This window comes from Tachyglossus aculeatus, chromosome 1 (assembly GCF_015852505.1).
Source record: "Tachyglossus aculeatus isolate mTacAcu1 chromosome 1, mTacAcu1.pri, whole genome shotgun sequence".
NCBI classification, from domain to species: Eukaryota; Metazoa; Chordata; class Mammalia; order Monotremata; family Tachyglossidae; genus Tachyglossus; species Tachyglossus aculeatus.
In genome coordinates, this window is record NC_052066.1 from 72,625,123 (window position 1) to 72,647,279 (window position 22,157).

Genomic DNA, 22,157 nt, shown 5'->3' on the forward strand with positions numbered 1-22,157 from the left:
AAGTAGCTTAGCATTCAGAGGCGGGAAGGAAAGGAAATCCTGGAAGCAGCTCGTTTATCTGTTCTCCCTTTCTCTACATGCTGGCTTGGAGCACTGATGCACTTGATATAGGTCAGATAAAATCCACATTTCCCCAGAAGCCGTATGGAATAAGCATTGGCTTAACTAAGGGTTTAAGACTACTCATTTTTTTGGTGGCTTTCTGCCTTTTCTGTCTTGTCCAAATTGGACTCTGACCTTGGAAACGGCTCTGGTGCTCAGAGAAGTGGAGGAAAATGGCTGGAAGTAGATAGCTGCAGCATATCAGGAATTGTAGGAATCCTGGCTTCATAAGTGAATGCAAGATCTGTGGTCATGTCTTGCTGCCGGAGGTTTTTGGATGCTCTACTGTAAAACAGCAGCAGATGTTAAGGGTTTACTACTCCAAAAAAAAAAAAAAGGCGAAAGAAACCACACCTACAAGTTCTTTCCTTCAAAATATGTTTAAGCTTTCATGAACTAGAGAGCTAGCATAAAGCTTCGTATTTGGATGAGGATACGATTCTCTGAAGAACGTACACTTAGAAGAGATTAAAATTTGGGAAAACAATCGAGACAATGTAAACTGTATTCAACACACACAAGATGACTAAAAAAAGGCGGTTCACTATAAATGCTCACAAGTTGTTTTTATATTGGTATTTGTTAAGCACTTACTCTGTGCCGGGCACTGTACTAAGCGTTGGAGTAGATGCAAGATTGGACACAGTTTCCGTCCCACATGGGACTCATGGTCCCGATCCCCATTTTAAGGTGAGGTGACTGAGGTACAGAGAAGTTAAGTGACTTGTCTAGCAAGTTCTATAGCTTCCTTATTGCCCCTGGCTACAATTTATAGGCATTGTTATGTACGTTCTTATTGATTGGAGGTTCTTTAGTTCAGCCTGGTGGGTAGTACTTTATTAATTATATTTATTAGTGATCATATTTATTGAGCGCTCATTGTGTGCAAAGCACTGTACTTTAGTTCAAGTGATGGTAGAGAGAGTACCTGGTAGAGAGAGTACATACTTTTATTAAGTGTTTACTGTGTGCCAAGGACCATGCAAAACTCTGGGGTAGTCAGATGACTCAGTCAGGTAATCGTATTTATTGAGTGCTTACTGTGTTCACAGCACTGTACTAAGCACTTGGGATAATACAGTGCAACAGTATACTGACGCGTTCCCTGCCCACAATGTGATTACAGTCTGAGGGACACAGTCCCTGTTTCTCACGAGGCGCATATCCAGAGGGACCAATTTTTCCTTTGGAGCTTGTGGACGAAAAGTAGTCATGGGGTTTAGGAGACTGGGATGAGGAGTGGGAGGGGAGAGACTTCAAAGAGTTGGTGGCCAGAAAGACCCCATTTTGACTTTTTCAGCCCTGAGTGGAAGCACTGAGGTGATTTCAGAGACCTGGGCCGAGTACATAGAGCTGTGGGGCGAAGCAGCCCCATTGCCCCGTGATCCAAGCGGAAGATGCTGGGAAGGACTGGAGGTGGGGAGGTCAGCGGGGAAGCTGATGCGGGAGTCAAATCGGGATGTTTAGATGGAGGCATAGTGGCAGTTTGGATGAAGGGGAAGATTCTGGAGAAGCTGAGGTCAAAGGACCACCAAGATTTTGTGCCACAACTGAATATGAGGGTTGAAAGAGAGAAGAGATAACATGATTTCACACTTGAGAGAAGGGAAGGGAAGAGCAGCATGGCCTAGTGGGAAGAACACAGTCCTGGGAGTCCAAGGACCTGGGTTATAATCCAGGCTCTGCCGCTTGCCCGCTGGGTGACCAGGGGCAAGTCACTTCGGTCCTTTGTGACTCGGCGCCGTCATCTGTAAAATAGGGGATTCAATACTTTCATTCATTCATTCAGTCGTATTTATTGAGCACTTACTGTGTGCAGAGCACCATACTAAGCACTTGGGAAGTACAAGTCGGCAACATCTAGAGACAATACGCGTGGTCCCTCCTATTTAAACTGTGAAGCCATATGTGGTGTGTGTCCGACCTAATTCCTGTATCTTCCCTGGGGCTTAACAAATGCGGTGCTTGGCACGTAATTAAGCATATAACAAATAGCACAATTATTATTATTGCCATTATTATTAAGTGGAGGGGAAGATATGGGAGGGAAGATGAGGATTTCAGTTTTGGATGCTGAGTTTGAAGGGTCATCAGGACATCCATGGGGGGGTGTCCCGAAAGCAGGAGAAGGTGCAGGCTTGCAGAGAAGGAGAGTGGTCAGGCCTTGAAAGGTAGATTCGGGAAATAGTGGGAGTGGATGATCTTCCCAAGGGAGTGAGTGTAAATTGAGAATAATTGAAGGGAGCCCAGCTGGCTGGAGTAGGAATGGTAGAGAAGCAACGTGATATAGTGGGTAGAGCATGGGCCTGGTCAGAAGGTCACGGGTTCTAATCCTGGTTCCCCACATGCCTGCTGTGTCACCTTGGGCAAGTCACTTCACTTCCCTGGGCCTCAGTAACCTCATCCATTAAAAGGAGATTGAAACTGTGAGCCCCATAAGGGACAGGGACTGTGTCCAACCCGATTTGCTTGTATCCATTCCAGTGCTTAGTAGTAGTAATAATAATAATAATAATAATGGCATTTATTAAGTGCTTACTATGTGCAAAGCACTGTTCTAAGTGCTGGGGAGGTTACAAAGTGATCTGGTTGTCCCACAGGGAGCTCACAGTCTTAATCCCCATTTTACAGATGAGGAAACTGAGGCCCAGAGAAGTTAAGTGACTTGCCCAAAGTCACACAGCTGATAGTTGGCAGAGCCGGGATTTGAATCCATGACCTCTGACTCCAAAGCCCGCGCTCTTTCCACTGAGCCACGCTGCTTCTCTTGAGCCACACTGTTTCTCTTGCCTGACACTTAGTAAGTGCATAACAAATACCACAATATTATAATTATTAGTATTATTTGAGTGACTGTGGGAGCAAGGCACTGTGCTAAATGCTTGTGGAGTACGATACATGCCATGGCATGGCAACATTCCCTGCCCACGAGCAGCTTACACTCTAATGGGGAAGTTGGTGAAATTGGAAATGGTACAGTCATGATGAGTAAGAGTAAATTGGAGTGTGGATGAGGTGGGACAGGAGGTCAGTAGAGTTGAGAAGTGGAAATGAGGAGGTAAAAAGTGGTTGACCGTTACTGGAATAGCCATGGAGACAAAGAAAGGTGTCAGAGTCCCTCAAAAGAGTGGAGGGGGAGATGACGGTGCAGTACGCGACTGTAACTAGTATTTGCTTAGGAAAAAAAAAAGGCGTGGGGTGAGGGTTATTAAGAGAAATGGAGTTTAAAAAGCAGCAGCGTTAAACAGGATGTGTCACACTGCAATTCTCTGGTCCTTTCGGTCTGTGTAAAGATTTTTTTTTTTAATGCAAGGAAGTTGAGTTTCCCAAGTTTGTATATATCCTTATGACTTCTTCACTGTAATCCTCTCCCCCGCATCTGTGTAAAAATGCATATTCATTCAAATATTCAATTCCTGTTTCACCCTGAGACATTTGTATTAGGTTTTTTTTTGTGTTTTTTTGGTGTTTGTTAAGCGCTTACTATGTGCAAAGCACTGTACTAAGCACTGGGAAGGTTACAAGGTGATCACGTTGTCCCACGGGGGGCTCACAGTTTTAGTCCCCATTTTACAGATGAGGTAACTGAGGCACAGAGAAGTTAAGTGATTTGCCCAAAGTCACACAGCTGACAGTTGGCGGAGCCGGGATTTGAATCCATGACCTGTGACTCCCAAAGCCCATGCTCTTTCCACTGAGCCACGCTAGTTATAACGTGTCCCCACTTTTTGTAAGTAGTTTTTGTTTGCCTACCTCCCCTATCATACCATAAACTATTTGAGAGCAGGGAATATTTCTGGCTTCAGCTGTAATCTGCCAAGGAGTTAGTACAGTGTGGTGCTCTCTGAAAGTGCTCGATAACGTCTAATAATTGAAGTGGTCCTGGTGTTGGGACTCAGAAGCACTCATCTCTCCACTTGGTTTCCAATCTGTTGGCAAGCAAATTTAGATAATTCATTCATTCAGTCGTATTTATTCAGTGCTTACTGTATGCAGAGCACTGTACTAAGTACTTGGGAAGTACAAATCGGCAACATATAGAGACAGTCCCTACCCAACAATGGGCTCACAGTCTAGAAGGGGGAGGCAGACAACACAGAACAAGTAGACAGGTGTCAATACCATCAGAATAAATAGAATTAGGGCTATATACACATCATTAATAAAATAGAGTAATAAATATGTTCAAATATACACGAGTGCTGTGGGGAGGGGAAGGGGGTAGGGTAGAGGGAGGGGGGATGATGAGGAGAGGAAAAAAGTGGGGGCTCAGTCTGGGAAGGCCTCCTGGAGGAGGTGAGCTCTCAGTAGGGCTTTGAAGGGAGGAAGAGAGCTAGTTTGGTGGATGTGCAGAGGGAGGGCATTCCAGGCCAGGGGGAGGACGTGGGCCGGGATCGACGGCAGGACAGGCGAGAACGATGCCCGGTGAGGAGGTTAGCGGCAGAGGAGCGGAGTGTGAGGGCTGGGCTGTAGTAGGAGAGAAGGGAGGTGAGGTAGGAGGGGGCAAGGTGATGGAGAGCTTTGAAGCCAAGAGTGAGGAGTTTTTGACAGGCAACCACTGGAGATTTTTGAGGAGGGGAGTGACATGCCCCGAGCGTTTCTGTACAGAGATAATCCGGGCAGCAGAGTGAAGTATAGACTGAAGCGGGGAGAGACAGGAGGATGGGACATCAGAAAGAAGGCGCTGCAGTAATCCAGTTGGGATAGGACGAGAGATTGAACCAGCAAGGTAGCGGTTTGGATGGAGAGGAAAGGGCTGATCTTGGCGACGTTGTGGAGGTGAGACCGGCAGGTTTTGGTGACAGATTGGATCTACTAAAGACAAATTTGATGGTGGTGTTTTGGATTAAAATGAAATTCAACTTTGCGTGGCCCATGTAGGTCACAATATTGATAGGTCTTTTAACTGAGATTGATGACTGTCAGGTTAAAATATTAATTGCCTTTGTAAAGAAAAGGCCTAAATTTGTGACAAGTACTATGAAGGAATACTGGGGCAAACTTGGTCACTGGTCCACAGGGGCCTCACGGCCTAATAGTTTGAGCGGAGGATACAGAGGAAGGGCAGACCCACTGGGATAGAGATAGCAGGGGAAATTCAAGGAAAATAATTTGCTGATAAGCACGTTTTGGCTTGACCCCTTCTTTTGTTTCCCATGGTAGGATAGATTATTCTTTAGCCTGCAAGCTGTGAGTGTGAATTAAAAAAATAAAGAATAATTGTGGTATTTGTTAATTATTTAACACTGTTCTAACCTCAGGGATAGATTCAAGAAAATTAGGTTGTTCACAGTCCCTGTCCCCGAGGGGGAAGAACAGGTATTGAGTCCTCATTTTACAGATGAGGAAACTGAGGTGCGGTCGATGACAGAAGTACTTCTTTTTAATATTTCAGAAACGTACAAAGAAATCTGCTTAGTTTTTCACGACTTCCTTGGCCACAAGATTCTACAGGATCATAAGCTTACTGCCATTGTAAACTCATCTCTCCCACCTGGACTCTAAGCTCGTTGTGGGCAGGGAATGCGTTGTACTCTCCCAAGCATTCGTTCATTCATTCATTCATTCAATCGTATTTATTGAGCGCTTACTGTGTGCAGAGCACTGTACTAAGCGCTTAGGAAATCCAAGTTGGCAACATAACAGAGACGGTCCCTGCCCAGCAGCGGGTTCACAGTCTAGAAGGGGGAGACAGACAACAAAACATATTAACAAAATAAAATCAATAGAATAAATATGTACAAGTAAATAAATAGAGTAATAAATATGTACAAACATATATACAGGTGCTGTGGGCGGCAGTGCTCTGCACAAAAGAAGCGCTCAATAAATACCATTGATGATGATGATTTTATGCTTTTCAGTTTTTTCTCCCATCAAAAAGCCAAAGACAACAACAGTGGAAAACAAAATGGGAAGTACGTGTAGTGGCCCTTACGTTGCTATGCATTTTAAACCTGGATGGTGTGGAAGTAGACACCGGGATCAGCGTTGCACAGTTTAACTGAAGGGCTGGCAAGTTTGTGGTTCAAAGAGACTGAAATAGAAAAGCTTCCCTTGCTACGCTTTGGCTCTCCAATCACTATTATTCCTCTCATGGTATCCCTGCCCTTCCTTTCTGGGGTTGTTTTCCGATCAGCGGGAGCCCCCCCACCCCCCAGGGCTGCCCGGAGCGTGGTTGGGAGGGTGTGCCTGGTAGTGCATGGAAGGATGTTGCTGTTGGATTAGCTTGTTAACCCCCGGCCTTTCGACCTTCGGCCGCGCTGGTGGACACTTTAATTAGTCTGCTCCGTTATTCCAAGCCTATTCTCTTCATTCAGCTTGGCCCTCTTTAGCTGCTTTTTTGTGCGTGTTTGTCAATGTGGTAAATCCCACATTTACGTACCCAAGAGACTCATCGCACCAGGAAAGGATGTTATACTTGGTTTTGCCGTGCCTCCTAAAGAGGAACTGCAGCACCCTCATCAAGGTTCATGTCTGATTCTAACCTGCTGTGTGGAAATCAGTTTCATCGATGCTCCAGTTTAAATTTAAGAATAGACTGTGAGCCCAGTGTTGGGTAGGGACTGTCTCTATATGTTGCCAATTTGTACTTCCCAAGCGCTTAGTACAGTGCTCTGCACATAGTAAGCGCTCAATAAATATGATTGATTGACTGATTGATTCCTATTTTAGGCCGGGCTCTCAAAGGGCTTAAAGTTGGACTGGCAAGAATGTCCACTCTCTGACCAAATTATGTAAATTGATAGATGGCCTTATTTTAGGATTTGCAGAGTGCTTTTTGGGGGCATTGCACTGGGAACATTAAAAAATGTTGTCTGAAGTCCCTGAGCACAGGAAGCTTACCAACAAGCCGGAAGACAAATCCAGGGAAATAACCAAGTTTTAAACTCAAAACCTGTATCTTCCCCTCTCTGTTCAGAAACAGCAGTAATAATGGTGATAATAATAATAATGATGGTAATTGTTAAGTGCTTACTATATGTCAGACGTTGTACTAAGTGCTGGGTTAGGGACAGGATAACCAGGTTGGACAAAGTCCCTGTCCCTCATGAAGCTCACATTTTACAGATGTGAAATCTGCTTCTCCAAGACCCTCTATTCCCTCATTCTAGAGTGTCCAGAACCATCTTTCACAAGCAGGAGGCTGAGCGTGTGGGTGGGTCTGAATGTGTGACCGTGGTGAGGGAGCAAAAATGGGATGGGAAAAACGTAAAATGAAAGGGAAACTAGTTAGGTGGTGCAAGAAGCATGTTTCAGAACCCCCGCCTTCGGGGCTGGGCTGCTCAGGGAATTGTGAGCAAGGTCCCAATTCCCAGAAACGCGGCCTGCCACCCCAGCAACCGAGCCCCACCCCTCCGTAGGGGTGTGTGGTGGGTGGGCTGGGGCCTTTACTTATGTTTTGAATGTGGGACCTTTGCAATGTGGCCTAGTGGAGAGAACTTGGGCCTGAAAGTCTGAAGGACCCCCAGTTGTCTGCTGTGTGAGCTTGGGCAAGTCGCTTGACTTCTCTGGGCCTCAGTTACCTCACCTGTAAAATGGGGATCGAGACTGTAAGCCCCACGTGGGACTGTGTCCAATCTTGCATCTACCCCAGTGCTTAGTACTGTGCCTGGTATATCGTAACCGCTCAACAGATGCCGTAAGAAAAGTAGGGGAGGTTGGAGTTCTGGTAGTTTGATAGCTCTGAAGCCCTAATTAATTTATCCCCTATTAAACACAGCAATACTATTATTATTATCAAATGCCATCAAGTTGTTTCCGATTCATACTGACTCTACGGATATAGTTTCTCCAGAATGTCTTATCTTCTGCCATAATCCGTAACCGTGCTAACGGTTCTTCTGTGATGGTTGTTATGGTTTCTATCTATCTAGCTGCTGGTCTGCCTCTTCCACGTTTTGCCTGGACTTTTCCTAGCATTAGTGTCTTCTCCAGAGAATCAGTCCTCCCGATGATGTGTCCAAAATAGGCTAACCCAAGTCGAGTCATTTGGCCTTCCGAAGACCACATTGGCTTAATTTTCCCCAGAACCGATTTGTTTGTTTTTTCGGGCAGTCCGTGGTATTCGTAAAAGCCTTTTCCAACATCGTATTTCAAAAGAATCGATGCTCTTTTAATCCTGTTCTTTCACTGCCCAGCTTTTGGATCTGCACATTGTCATCGGAAACACCACAGAATTGACCATTTTTATTTTTGTGGCAATTGTTGCATCAGCACGGTTCTTGATTTTTTTCCCCAGGCTCTTCACAGCAAATCTTCCTAACATTAATCTGCAGTGTATTTCTCGACTACTCATTCTTTTATTATTGATTATCAGTCCCAGCAGAGAAAAATGGTCAACTATTTCAATCTTCTCTCCATCCGCTGTAGACGTGTTAAAACTTCCAGTTGTCATGATCTTTGTTCTCTTGATTCAACTGCAGGCCCATCTTTTTCCTCTGCTCCTTAACTTGTGATAATAAGCCCTGTAACATTGCTGGGGAAAAATCTGATCAAACCCCTGCAGAGTTCAACTAGTCACCATTCTTCCCAGGGCCTCAAAGCTATCAAGGCTGAAAGGTCCTCCCGGGAGCCTCTTAACCCTGTGTGGGTACTTCCTTTGAAGTACGGTCTGTTTGCCATTGCGTTTGGGCACTTGGGCACGTCTCCTCCTGGCTCAAGTGTCGACCAGTGATAAGTGCACACTTAGATTAGGGTAAAAAGTCAGAGCCCCGGCTGCCTAGCTTAGAATATTGGCCAAAATTTCATGTGTAGTAGGAGTAGTATTGGATGCCGTCTTGGTGCAAGGCACCCTATTAAGCACTTGAGAAGCACAAAAGAAATGAGCGACATGTTCACTGGTATTTGTATTGTTGTCTGTCTCCCCCCTGTAGACTGTAAGCTCACTGTGGGCAAGGAATGTATGTGTTTATTATTGTATTGTACTTTCCCAAGCGCTTAGTACAGTGCTTTGCACCCAGTAAGTGCTTAATAAGTATTATTGAATGAATGAATGAAGAGGCTTACACTCCAATGGGGGAGGCAATCATAGAAATACTTACAAGTAAAGTAGTTCAGATAAATAAATTGATGCACGAATGAATGAAGCACGGAATAATAATAATGATGGCATTTGTTGTGTGCTTACTATGAGCAAAGCGCTATTCTAAGCGCTGGGGCGGATACTGGGTGATCAGGCTGTCCCACATGGGGCTCACAGTCTTAATCCCCATTTTACAGATGAGGTAACTGAGGCACAGAGAAGTTAAGTGACTTGCCTAAAGTCACACAGCTGACAGGCAGCAGAGCCGGGATTTGAACCCATGACCGCTGATTCCCAAGCCCGTGTTGTTTCCACTATGGGTATAAATGAGTTCATAAGTGATAAAGATGGCTCAAGAGCTTTTACAATTTAGGGTGCAGGGCATACACATAAATAGTGATGTTGAAGCAGCGTTGACTAGTGAAAAGAACACAGACCTGGGAATCAGGGGACGTGGGTTCTAATCCCGATTCTGCCACTTGGCTGCTCTGTGATCTTCGGGAAGTCGCTGAATTCTGTGCCCCAGTTTCCTCATCTGTAAAATGGGAATAAAATACCAGTTCTTCCTCCCTTCCCTTTAGACTGCGAACCCCATGTGGAACAGACCCAGCTCTTGGTACTTAGTAAGTGCTTAACAAATACCACCATTATTATTTTTACTATTATCACTATTTATTATCATCATCATTCATTCCATCGTATTTTGCATTTGCTGTGTGCAGAGCACTGTACTAAGTGCTTGGGAAGTACAAGTCGGCAACAAGCAGCGTGGCTCAGTGGAAAAGAGCACGGGCTTTGGGGTCAAAGGTCATGGGTTCAAACCCCGGCTCTGCCAATTTTCAGCTGTGTGACTTTGGGCAAGTCACTTAACTTCTCTGTGCCTGTTACCTCATCTGTAAAATGGGGATTAAGACTGTGAGCCCCACGTGGGACAACCTGATCACCTTGTAACCTCCCCAGCGCTTAGAACAGTGCTTTGCACATAGTAAGCGCTTAATAAATGCCATCATTATTATTATTATTATTATCATCATCATCGATAGGCCTATGTATGCAGTTTTGAAGTCTTTGGTCTCCCCAGTCGTGGGCTGAGAAGAGCCGTCACTTCACAGCAGTGACGGTTGGGAGCCCAATTCTTTTTTTCCCAACAGTTATTGCTAAAAAGGGTTAAGCCAGCTCTCAGTTTCTGTATGTGATCCTGCTCGGCCCTGTCAGAGTAAACTCTATTAGTCAGGGCATAAATAGTGCTGTTCTTACGGGAAAGAAAAAGTAGACCATAAGGGAGGAGGTCCCAACAGTTTGCCCGCCTGTTTGGCTAAATAAGGCACAGAACCTTTTCCATCCTTTTTCTCTTTACGGGTTGGCTGGGAGGCCCCTGTCATTCGACAGCTGGAAAAGAGTCACTTAATGGAGTTTCTTTGCCTTTGAGCTGAAATTAAAGGAAACTAGAAGCAGCGTGGCTTAATGGAAGGAGCACGAGCTTGGGAGTCAGAGGATGTGGGTTCTAATCTCGGCTCCGCCACTTCCCTGCTGTGTGACCTTGGGCAAGCCACTTAACTTCTCAGTGCCTCAGTTACCTCCTCTGTAAAATTCGGATTAAAAACGTGAGCCCCACGTGGGGTGTCTACCCCAGTGCTTAGAACAGTGCTTGGCACATAGTAAGCGCTTAATACCATCATTGTCATTATTCTTCACCACCTCAGACTGAGATCTAAGGTGTTTTCATTTCATTTCATTCAGTTGTGTGTTTGTGGCTACACATCTTTCCTGTACCCGATTATATTCTACTTTGCCCGGATCTTAGTTCGCCAACCCGCTCTAGGTTATGACGGGAATTAGAGTGGTCATTTCAAAGTGTCTAAACCTAGTTCAGGGCGGGTTCAGTGGCACTCCAATTTCTAGCAACCTTCACAGATTTCCTAGATTAGTGTTACCAGTCTCCGCTTTGATCCCTTCATTTTGAGAAGCAGTGTGGCTCAGTGGAAAGAGCACGGGCTTTGGAGTCAGAGGTCATGGGCTCAAATCCTGGCTATGCCAATTGTCAGCTGTGTGACTTTGGGCAAGTCACTTCACTTCTCTGTGCTTCAGTTGCCTCATCTGTAAAATGGGGATCAAGACTGTGGGACAACCTGATCATCTTGTAACCTCCCCAGTGCTTAGAACAGTGCCTTGCACGTAGTAAGCACTTAATAAATGCTATCATTATTATTGTTATTATTATTTTCAGAGAGGTTGGTGTTTCAGGTGGACTCTGTTTAGAGTTTCTCTGTAAGGGTTTCGACCCTTTTCGGGTTTTTGGTTGGGTTTTTTTTTTGGCATTTCCATTGTAGGGCTCTGGGTTACAAAATCATTTGTAGCCACGCATTGTCATATTTTTATTCTCTGATTTTGGTAATTTGTCCAGAAGTGAATCTTTCCTCCGCCCCCGTGAGACATTTGGGTGGCCTTTCCCGGGAAGGTAGAAGATACTGACAACCAGAGAGTCGAGAGCCGAGGCAGCCTTAGAATTTGAATCTTCAGGCATCTGGTTCTCTGCTTAGTGTGGTGTGCCCCTTCGCCTCTCACAAGCAGAGAGTGTTTACTTTCGGTAAATGAAATTCCCAGGCAGCCAAATTGAAATAAAGCCGTGGATTTATTTATTTAATTTTTTTTGAAGCAGCCCGAGCTCACCCCGTTCATTGTTTTTAACTGTTGCTTGTTCAGAAACCGACTGAGGTCCTCCTTCAGTAAATCGAGAATCACCGGTTTTTGGTGTGTTAAAGGAGCAGTGGTCAGAGAGAGAAGGAGAAAAAGCAGTTTCTGAGAAAGCTTCAAAGAAGTATTACTCTTTATCTTATCCCCGGCCCTTTCCGCTGAAAACCCACCAGAGTCTTTTCTGAGCTGTGTCTTGGTCTATAAATAGAACAGCAGCTCTCGTGCCGCGATGGGCAGCCTTAGACCGGAGGCTCTCATCTGCTCGCCGAAAGCTGTGTAATATGTGTGTTAGAGAGAGAGAGAGAAAGCAAGAGGGCGAGACAGAAACCAATTGAGACCAAGAAAGCACTAGTGTGGGTGGTGGTTGTTTTTTAAATTTTGCTGCCCTTCTTATGTCTGGTACACATAGCTGCGAGACAAAGATCAGCGAATGCCATCACTGTTTTTTCCTTCACGGAGGTGTGATGTAACCTACCGTGCTATTTTTTATTTTTCTTTTTTTTAAGAATTTGCTTTAAATGGAGATGGAAGAATATGCTCCCCCTGCAGAGGTGAGTGAGCCCTGCAGAGGTAAGGAGAAACCTGACTGGAAGGAGAGGGAAGACCGCATCCAGAAGTGGTGCCGGAGGGAAGGGGAGAGGGATCGAACGGGGGCCGCTCTCTGGACCCGAAACCGGCTCGAGTGGATTTGCAGTTTTATGGGGGGCATACGGACCTTCGTACTGGAAGATGCCGCTAGTGGTGGTGGCGGTGGTGGTAATGGCGGTGGCAGCGGGCCGCAGGATTTGCAATCTCCCCCACACCGGGTACTTGTCAGCCCGGCTCTTTGGTTGGTGGCTCTAGATCCCGTTTGGGTTCCTACAGGGAGAGATTGGAGTTGGAAATCCGAATTTCCTGTCCATCTGGGGGAGAACCTTAGCCCGTCTGTGACCATCTCTTTCCGCATTGCAAACTGCATTCGAAAGGCAACAAGTTTCTGTTCTGATTTGGCATCTCTGGGTTTCCTGTCTTCTCTCCCCATTGAAAATTCCTGTCTTCGTTCATCCTCCTGGCTCTTTATTACCTTGGAAAGTGGGTGGGTGGCTTCTTCCAAAATAGGGGTGGGAGCGAAGGGGGCAAGTAAGGAAAAGTGTCTCAGCCCACGAGATGCATGAGGGCTTTAGACTCCTCTGGTCTCTACCTCTGAGAATTTGGTGCAGTCGTAAATAGCATCGCTCCTCCATGTCCCTGCTGCTGAAGTTTTTCCTGCCATACTTCTCCCCGCCGTTGAGTGAGGTTTGGATGGTACTCCGACCAAGTCGGTGTGTGTTCAGGTTGTCAGCCTTTTGGGGTTAAGGAAGCTGATGGTATTATCAATCAGTCCTTCAGTAGTGTTGGTTGAGTGCTTACCCTTTGCAGAGCACTGTACTAAGCACTTGGGAGAGTATAATACAGTGGAATTAGTAGACACATAATCCCTGACACAAGGGGCTTACAGTCTAGACAGAACTTCTCATTCCAGAAGATATTTTAACATCCAAGAAGCCAGCTGCTATTGGACATTGTGGACATAACCAAAATCTATTCTTCTTCTTCTCCTCCTCCTCCTCCCCCTCCTTACTATGTGCCAAACACTCTACTAAGCACTGAGATGGAAACAAGATAATCAGGTTGGATGCAGCCCATATCCCACACGGGACTCACCATCTGAATCCCCATTTTATAGATGAAGGAACTGAGGGACAGAGCCGATAAATGACGTACCCAAGGTCACAGAGTAGATGAGTGGCGGAGCTGGGATTAAAACCCAGGTTCTCTGACGAAATGCCTGGGCATGAAGATGTCTGTCTCCCCCGTCTAGACTGTAAGCGCCTAGTGGGCAGGGAACTTACCTGCCAACTCTATTATATTATACTCTCCCAAGTGCGTTAGTATAGAGCTCTACACATTGTAAGCACTCAATAAATACTACTGATGATAATGATGATGAAGAGTAATTTCTTTTTATTCAGTGTGGGGAATCTCCAAGCGTAGTGTCATCTCCACGACCTCCTGATCTGGGTTCGGGTGATGGAGGAACGAAGCACCCTTATTTGGGTGTGTCCTTGTGAAATGGGGTCCCACCCGGGGGCGGGGGGGTCACGCTGGTTTTCTCTTCCCTACCTCACATTCTTTGTAACTGCTGGCACCTAGGCATTTTTGAAAGCAGCTTCTTTGAAGTTTCTAGCAATGCAGAGTAAATGTGATTAAATGATTAAACCATGCATCATTTACAGCCCCCAAAACAGTCCTTGAATGGAGTGCTTACTTAAAATTGCATCCAGCTTCTGGACAATAAGTCTCTCTCCAACATGAGCATTTCCGGTGGGGTTTTTTTTTGGTTTGTGTGTTTTTTCTGTTTTTTAAAATGTACATGGCTGTAGCGTATTTGTGTTTCCATAATGAGAGCCAGGTTGTGTCTTGGTAGATACTTTTCATTCACGAGGTCTGTACCAGTTCCCCTGGAGGCTTTGAATTGTTTGTTGGTTGTTGTGTTTTGTTTTGTTTCTAATCATTTCTTGCGATCCAAGATTAGAGAACAGTTCCTTTTGCAGGAGTAGGGGAGGGAGAATGTGTTCTTGAGAAAAAGGGCACCAACCTGCAGTTGTACTAGAGAAGTTTCATGGGCAAAGAAATGAGTGGAGTTGGGGCTTTAGCCCTGAAGTATTCTTCCTTTCGTGTTTGAGAGCTATTTGTATTTAATGCTTGCTCTTAACTGGGACTACTGGATTTATGGGATGGAATGAGATGAAGTGAATGTGGTCTAAATATAACCATGGCTATATGCAGTGTATGTATAGTATAAATATACATCGTGTGTGAATGAACGTATGGGATGTGTGTGTCAGCCCAGGTCTGGAGCATCGAACGAATCCCAGAGCAATGTACGTAGACAGTTTTGGCACCGCAGTCCTGGGAAATGGCAACCAGCCAGAGAACACGGAGACAGGGCCAAGAATAGCTGAAAAATACCAAATGCTGAAGTTGGAGGCTCTTTTTGCCTCACTTGTGCTCTCAGCTGCTTCTTTCTCCAGCCCTGTAAACTCTCATTTTCCCGCTTGGACTATTCTGTCTGTGGTAACAGCAGCGTGGCTTAGTGGGAAGAGCACGGGCTTGGGAGTTAGAGGACGTGAGTTCTAGTCCCGGTTCTGCCATTTGTCTGCTGTGTGACCTTGGGCAAGTCACTTAACTTCTCTGTGCCTCAGTTACCTCATCTGTAAAATGGGGATTAAAAGCACGAGCCCCACGTGGGACAACCCGATTACCCTGTGTGTACCCCAGTGCTTAGAACAGTGCTTGGCACATAGTAAATGCTGAACAAATGCCGTAATTATTATTATTATCCCTGGACTCATCTAGGATGTCTGCTGCTTCCTCTGTTTTCAACCTTCTGTCCTCATACACCTATGAGTATAAAACAGAGGAAGCAACAGACATCCTAGATGATTCCAGGGATAATAATAATAATTACGGTATTTGTTAAGCATTTACTATGTGCCAAGCACTAGACTAGTGGATAGAACATGAGCGTGGGAGTCAGAAGGACCTGGGTTCTAATCCCAGTTCCACCATTTGTCTGCTGTGTGATCTTGGGCAAGTCACTTCGTGGCTCAGTGGAACGAGCACGGGCTTGGGAGTCAGAGGTCATGGGTTCAAATCCCAGCTCTGCCAATTGTCCCCTGTGTGACTTTGGGCAAGTCACCTAACTTCTCTGTGCCTCAGTTACCTCATCTGGAAAAGGGGGATGAAGACTGTGAGCCCCCCGTGGGACAACCTGATCACCTTGTAACCTCCCCAGCATTTAGAACAGTGCTTTGCACAGAGTAAGCGCTTAACAAATGCCATTATTATTATTATTTATTGTTATTACTTCACTTCTCCGTGCCTCAGTTACCTCATCTGTAAAATGGGGATAAAGACTTAGAGCCCCATGTGGGACATGGACCGTGTTTAATCTGATTAGCTGGTTTCTACCCCCGCATTTAGTGCAGTGCCTGGCACGTAGTAACTGCATAATAAAAACCATAAAAAGGGGTGGGGACGGGGGCGGCGGGGCAGTTAGGTTAAACAGAACCAAAATCTAACCACATTTATTGTTTGTTGGTGCTAGAGGGTTACCATACTTGGGGAAGGTCGCCTGGATACAGCTTAGATACTTACTGTAGCATTTTTTTAATATATATTCAATATCCCAGACAAGTGATAAGACTGTCACTGAAACAGCCCTGGGGTTAAGTACCCCTTCGCACCAAATCTCTTTGTCCTTGATGACTAGTCCACATCTAGAAAGTGAACGTGAGAAATGCTTTTAGGACTCGCTAGAACCCAGGACAGACTCCTGTCAGCCTGTGGGGCCTAACTTTAACAGGTTTAAAAGGGACGAACAGCATGGCTCAGTGGAAAGAGCCCGGGCTTGGGAGTCAGAGGTCATGGGTTCGAATGCCGGCTCCACCACTTGTCAGCTGTATGACCTTGGGTAAGCCACTTAACTTCTCTGTGCCTCAGTTACCTCATCTGTAAAATGGGGATTAAGACTGTTAGCCCCACATGGGACAACCTGATCACCTTGTATCCCCCCCCAGTGCTTAGAACAGTGCTTCGCACATAGTAAGCACTTAACAAATATCACCATTATTACAAACAGCCAGGCTTGGGCCAGGGCAGACAGTCCCTTGGCCCACCGTCTCTCCAGTTAGGGCCTCCGAAGATTAGCTGCATCTTTGTTGCACATGCCTCGTAGGTACTTCTAACGCTAGCCTTCTCACTGTACCTCGATCTCTCCTATCTCGCTTCCGACCCCTCGCCCACATACTGCCTCTGGCCTGGAATGCCCTCCCTCCTCAAATCCAACAGTTGATTACTCTCCCTCCTCCAAAAACCATATTGAAGGCATATCTCCTCCAAGAGGTCCTTCCCCGACTAAGCCCTCCCTTTCCTCTTCTCCCACTCCCTTCTGCATCACCTTGACTTGTTCAACCCCTCTCCCATCCCCACAGCACTTAGGAACATATCTATAATTAATTTACTTGTATTAATGTGTGTCTCCCCTTCTAGACTGTAAGCCCGTTGTGGGCAGGGAATATGTTTATTGTTATTTTGTACTCGCCCAAGCACTTAGTATAGTGCTCTGCACACAGTAAGCACTCAATAAATATGATTGAAGGAATGAATGTATACCCTGCCGGGGTTGGTGGCCCAGTCCGCTTTCCTTCCAGACCAGCTCACGTGGTCCGACGGCGCTGGGCCGGGCCAGATATTTTTGGCCCATGAAGTACTCGGATTTTCGCTGAGCTAAATATGTCTTATTCGCTTTTTGTTCTTTTCAGCTGTGTGTGCTTAGGGAGAGGAATTAAAGGAATCGATGGTAAAAAAAGATTTGCGCCTGTTTTCTCTGATTTCAGACTATCATAAAAGAGGGGATGCTAATGAAACAGACCAGTTCGTTCCAACGCTGGAAAAGAAGATACTTCAAACTACGTGGACGCACGCTGTACTATGCAAAAACTGCCAAGGTAAATCCATTGGATAATATTTATTGACCAGTCACTCTTTCCAGAGCACAGTATTAGGAGGGTACACTTGGGAGGGTATTCATTCAATCGTATTTATTGAGCGCTTACTGTGTGCCGAGCACTGTACTAAGCGCTTGGGAAGTACCAGTTGGCAACATATAGAGGCGGTCCCTACCCAACAATGGGCTCACAGTCTAGAAGGGGGAGACAGACAGCAAAACAAAACATGTGGACGGGTGTCAAGTCGACAACAAATAGAATTAAAGCTAGAAAAATATGGAACGCTTCATAAATTTGCGTGAGGGTATAATAGAGTTAGTAATAATAATAATAATAATTAGAATAAATCAATCGTATTTTGAGCGCTTACTGTGCAGAGCGCTGTACTAAGCGCTTGGGAAGTACAAGTTGGCAACATATTAAGAGCTTACTATGTGCAAAGCACTGTTCTAAACGCTGGAGTAGGCATGGTAGCTGACCCTCAAGGAGCTTATAAACCGGCAGGGGAGATTAAACACTAAAATAAATTTTAGGTAAGAGGAAGCAATAGATAATAATAATAATAATAATAATAATAATAATGGCATTTATTAAGCGCTTACTATGTGCAGAGCACTGTTATAAGCGCTGGGAAGGTTACAAGGTGATCAGGTTGTCCCATGTACATCAGAGTGGTATGAGTCCTCACGTGCTTAGGTGATGTGGAAGGGTTGAAATGGCTGTTGTGGGGGATCCAGATAAGTTTGGGGAGAAGAGAGATTTATGAGGAAAGGCATCCTGGAGGATATTTGATTTCAGAAGGACCCTGAGGTTAGAATGGTCATCAGCTGGGTGTGAAGGAATTACAGGTAGGACGGAAGAGTGAAAGCTAGAGGTCGAGAGGGAGAGATGAGAACAAGGCACAGTGAATATGTTGGCTTGAATAGAGCCAAGCGGGTGAGCCGGAGTGGAGTAGAAGAGGAGCAAGGCTATGTGTCCAACTCGATTTGCTTGTATCCACCCCAGCGCTTAGTACAGTGCCTGGCACATAGTAAGTGCTTAACAAATGTTATAATAATAATGATGATGGCATTTATTAAGCGCTCACTATGTGCAAAGCACTGTTCTAAGCGCTGGGGAGGTTACAAGGTTATCAGGTTGTGATCAGGTTGTCCCGCGGGGGGCTCACAGTCTTAATCCCCATTTTACAGATGAGGTAACTGAGGCACAGAGAAGTTAAGTGACTTGCCCGAAGTCACACAGCTGACAATTGGCAGAGCCGGGGTTTGAACCCCTGATCTCTGACTCCAAAGCCCGGGCTCTTTCCACCGAGCCATGCTGCATCTCATTATCATTATGCTTATCATTATTATTATTATTAGAGGGGAGTGAACTGATTTAGTGCCTTAAAGCCAATGGAGTAGCTTCTTACTGAGGAATGGGGCGGCGTGACGTTTCAGAAAAAATGAACAGCTGAGTGAAGTCTGGACTGGAGGGGGGAGAAACTGGAGGTAGGGAAGTAGGCGTCCTCCATGGAGGATGCTGATGCAGTAGCCAAATAGGAATAGGACAGTACTTTCACCAGTTTGGTACCAGTTTGGGTGGAGAGAAAGAAAGAGGTTATAAAGAAAGTTTTGGAAAGTGCTGTATGCAAGCTTAAGGAAAACTGGGATTGGACAGAGTTTGCTTCCGTAAAGACATCTGGGCGTTGGTGAACAGGAAGTCTGTAGTTCAAGTTATTTTCTGCCGAGGGAGACGTTTTCATTGGTGTTTCAGTATGTAGGGGTTCACACAGGCCACAATTTGGTGTTTATAAACTTTTTCCTCAGGGCCTTCTGCCTTCCTGCTGGGCGAATACGAATCTATGTGCAATTCCTAATTGTCAGTCCAACCAACTATTATTATTATTGGTATGTATTTGTTAAGCGCTTATTATGTGCCAGGCACTGTACTAAGCTTTGGAGTAGATACAGGTTAATCAGGTTGAACACAGCCCATGTCCCTCAGGGGCTCTCAGTCTTAATTCCCCTTTTACAGATAGTCGAGACACAGAGAAGTGAAGCGACTTGCTGACGGTCACACAGCAGAGGAGCAGAGGAGTGGCAGAGCTGGGATTAGAACCCGGGCCTTTCTGACTGTACACACTGTACACATATACTGTATACTGTACACATATACAGTATGTGGGAATTAAAAGAAACCTTCAGCGTAGCCATTTTAGAGGAACAGTGCAGTTTTGCATTTTATGTAGGCATTGAAAACTCACAAATGATTGGATTTTAGAAATTGAAGCTTGCTAGGTGATGAAGAAAATAATTTAAATCTGAATGAATGAAATATGATTGAATGACTTCCAAGCCCGTGCTCTATCCGCTAGGCCATGCTGCTTCTCATTATCTCATTGTGTTCCTTCTCATTACCATGCTCATTACCTAGCAGCACGGCCTAATGGCAAAGGACGGGCATGGGAATCAGAGGATGTGGATTCTAATCCTGGCTCCACCCCCGGTCTGCTGTTTGACCATGGGCAAGTCATTTCACTTCCTCTGTGCCTCAGTTACCTCATCTGTAAAATGGGGATTAAGACTGTGAGCCTCACGTGGGTCAACCTCATTACCTCATATCTACCCAGGGTCTTAGAACAGTGCTTGGCACATAGTAAGCGCTTAAAAAATACTGTAATTAGTGTTATCCCTATTGCACGTAAGCACTTAGCCACAGCCACAGGGTATTTTCTTGTTCAGAATGTCACAGTGATGGATGGACACTTCTTATGAATTCCCTTTATTCAGCATTGTTAGTGGCCTGCTGACATGGAAACTGCCGTCTGGCTTGGCCGAGCATCTATTTGCTGAAGGAATGCCACGCCTTGTCATGCCTCTCGAAGCTGGCTCCCTCAGAGGACAAATTGGGTCTTGTCCTAAAAAAAGAGCAACAGCGAAGGGGACAAAATGTAGAAATATGACTTGAATCTCTGGGGCCAGGAATACAGGATCTTCGACTATCATTCACTGCCAAATAAAGAAGGAAGAGGAGAAAGGGAAAGGTCAGCAGTCCTTGTAAGGCATTGAGTGTAGTTCTAGAAATTTAAATCATTACCTCGTCAGTGACTCTTTAGCACAGGGGCTTTAATTCCAGGGGCGATGGGTGTTAATGTAAATTGGGGGCTTTTTTCCGTGGAGGACTGAATCAAGCCCAGTTTGTGGTTGGGAAATTCACAAGCTGGACTTTGCTTCTGATAGTTGTTATTTCTTTTTCTTTCCAGTCTATCATTTTCGATGAGGTGGATCTGACTGATGCTAGTGTGGCCGAATCCAGCACCAAAAATGTTAATAACAGCTTCACGGTATGGTTTGTTTTGTATGACTCCTTCCTTATCTTTTTCCCAGGAGCGAAGCTTTCATTGCCTCTCTGAATGCTATTAGAGGCCGGTTCAGATTTTCGTGCTTCTCTTTTGGCTGAAGGCTTAATGGTAAATTTTTGTTCTGGCTTGAAAGACAGCTGTGTGCTGTAGGGCAGAAGAAGCCAAAGGAGAATTTGTGGAGGAGAGATGAGAACAGTTGAATGTGTGGCAAAGTTGCTGTAACTCTCACCTCTAAAGTTTAATTCTCTGAGCGTGAAGGGAACTTTCTCTTGATCTTTAATGCCAAAATTTACTTTAATGAAGCATTATAATGGGAATTATACTGCCCCAAATCTCAAGAAGTTTAAAGTTGTGTTTCTTTGGTAGCTATCTCAGCTCCATTACCCGTCTGCATTATGCAATATTGCTAATTACTGCATGTGTTTGTAACCTTGTGCCTTAATTGTTGCTGGCATCCTGGAAAATATTATGCCTAAGGGTACAAAAAGGTTTCTGTTTTAAACCACTGTTTTCACTGTCTTATAACTTTCTGAAAAATGTCCCTTCAGGACTGAAACATTTCCTGGTTCGTTGTAGCCTGAAAATAAACAACACTGTACCCATATACAGTATGTGAGAATTAAAAAAAAACCCTTCAGCATAGCCATTTTAGAGGAACAGTGCAGTTTTGCATTTTATGTAGGCATTGAAAACTCACAAATGATTGGATTTTAGAAACTTAAACTTGCTAGGTGATGAAGAAAATAATCCCTTTTTAAAAATTGCAGATAAACCCATATGGGATCACTTTTATTTCTGTATACTAAAAATAGTTTTAGGGAGGGTGCTACTCTTCATCATGTCTCCAGTCACAGAATTTCTGATGGAGTTAATTTTTATGGGAACAGAGAATGGAGACTAGGCAAGGAAAGGAGACTTCATTTTTTTAAACTTTTGCAAAGATTTCAAAGCACTGCTTGGCTCAGTGAAAATTTTGAGTTTGAAACCTGTTCACCTGTACAAACATGAGGATTTTATCATCTTCATGGGGCAAGTAAGGATTTATGAATCTGTAGATGTTTGGCTACAAGGCTTAACATTTTGTGCAAAAAATAAATTACTAGGCTCACTGACACTATAAAAACCAAAGAGGCCACCATGAAGTCCATAGGCAAATCTCACCATAAATCTGCATGGGTGAAAAAATATTAGGACCCTTCACTTTCATTTTCTGGACTAACTTGGCTTATAAAAGATCATTATGGACAAGGATCGTGTCCACTAATTCTGCTGTACAGTGCTCCATACATAGTAAGTGCTCAATAAATACCATTGATTGATATTATGGCTTTTATTAAGCAATTTTGCCGTACTGTGCGATCTGGGTGGTCACTCTGTAGCAACAAATCATTGCAAGGATTGGAAACAAGAAAGGGCTCCACTAAGGTGAAGCTAGGAGAATCATTCTCCACATGTAAATGAA

General features: G+C 44.8%; 1 protein-coding gene across 3 annotated transcripts in view; it reads left to right on the forward strand.

Moving 5' to 3' along the window:
- The window catches only part of DGKD (diacylglycerol kinase delta), a 170,653-nt gene that overhangs the window by 31,171 nt on the left and 117,325 nt on the right, over positions 1-22,157 (forward strand). For all 3 annotated transcript variants that reach the window (XM_038743263.1, XM_038743264.1, XM_038743262.1), the window contains exons 2-3: positions 17,242-17,352; positions 20,597-20,677. In XM_038743263.1, the coding sequence (XP_038599191.1) occupies positions 17,242-17,352; positions 20,597-20,677 (192 nt within the window). The remainder of the gene's footprint in view (positions 1-17,241; positions 17,353-20,596; positions 20,678-22,157) is intronic.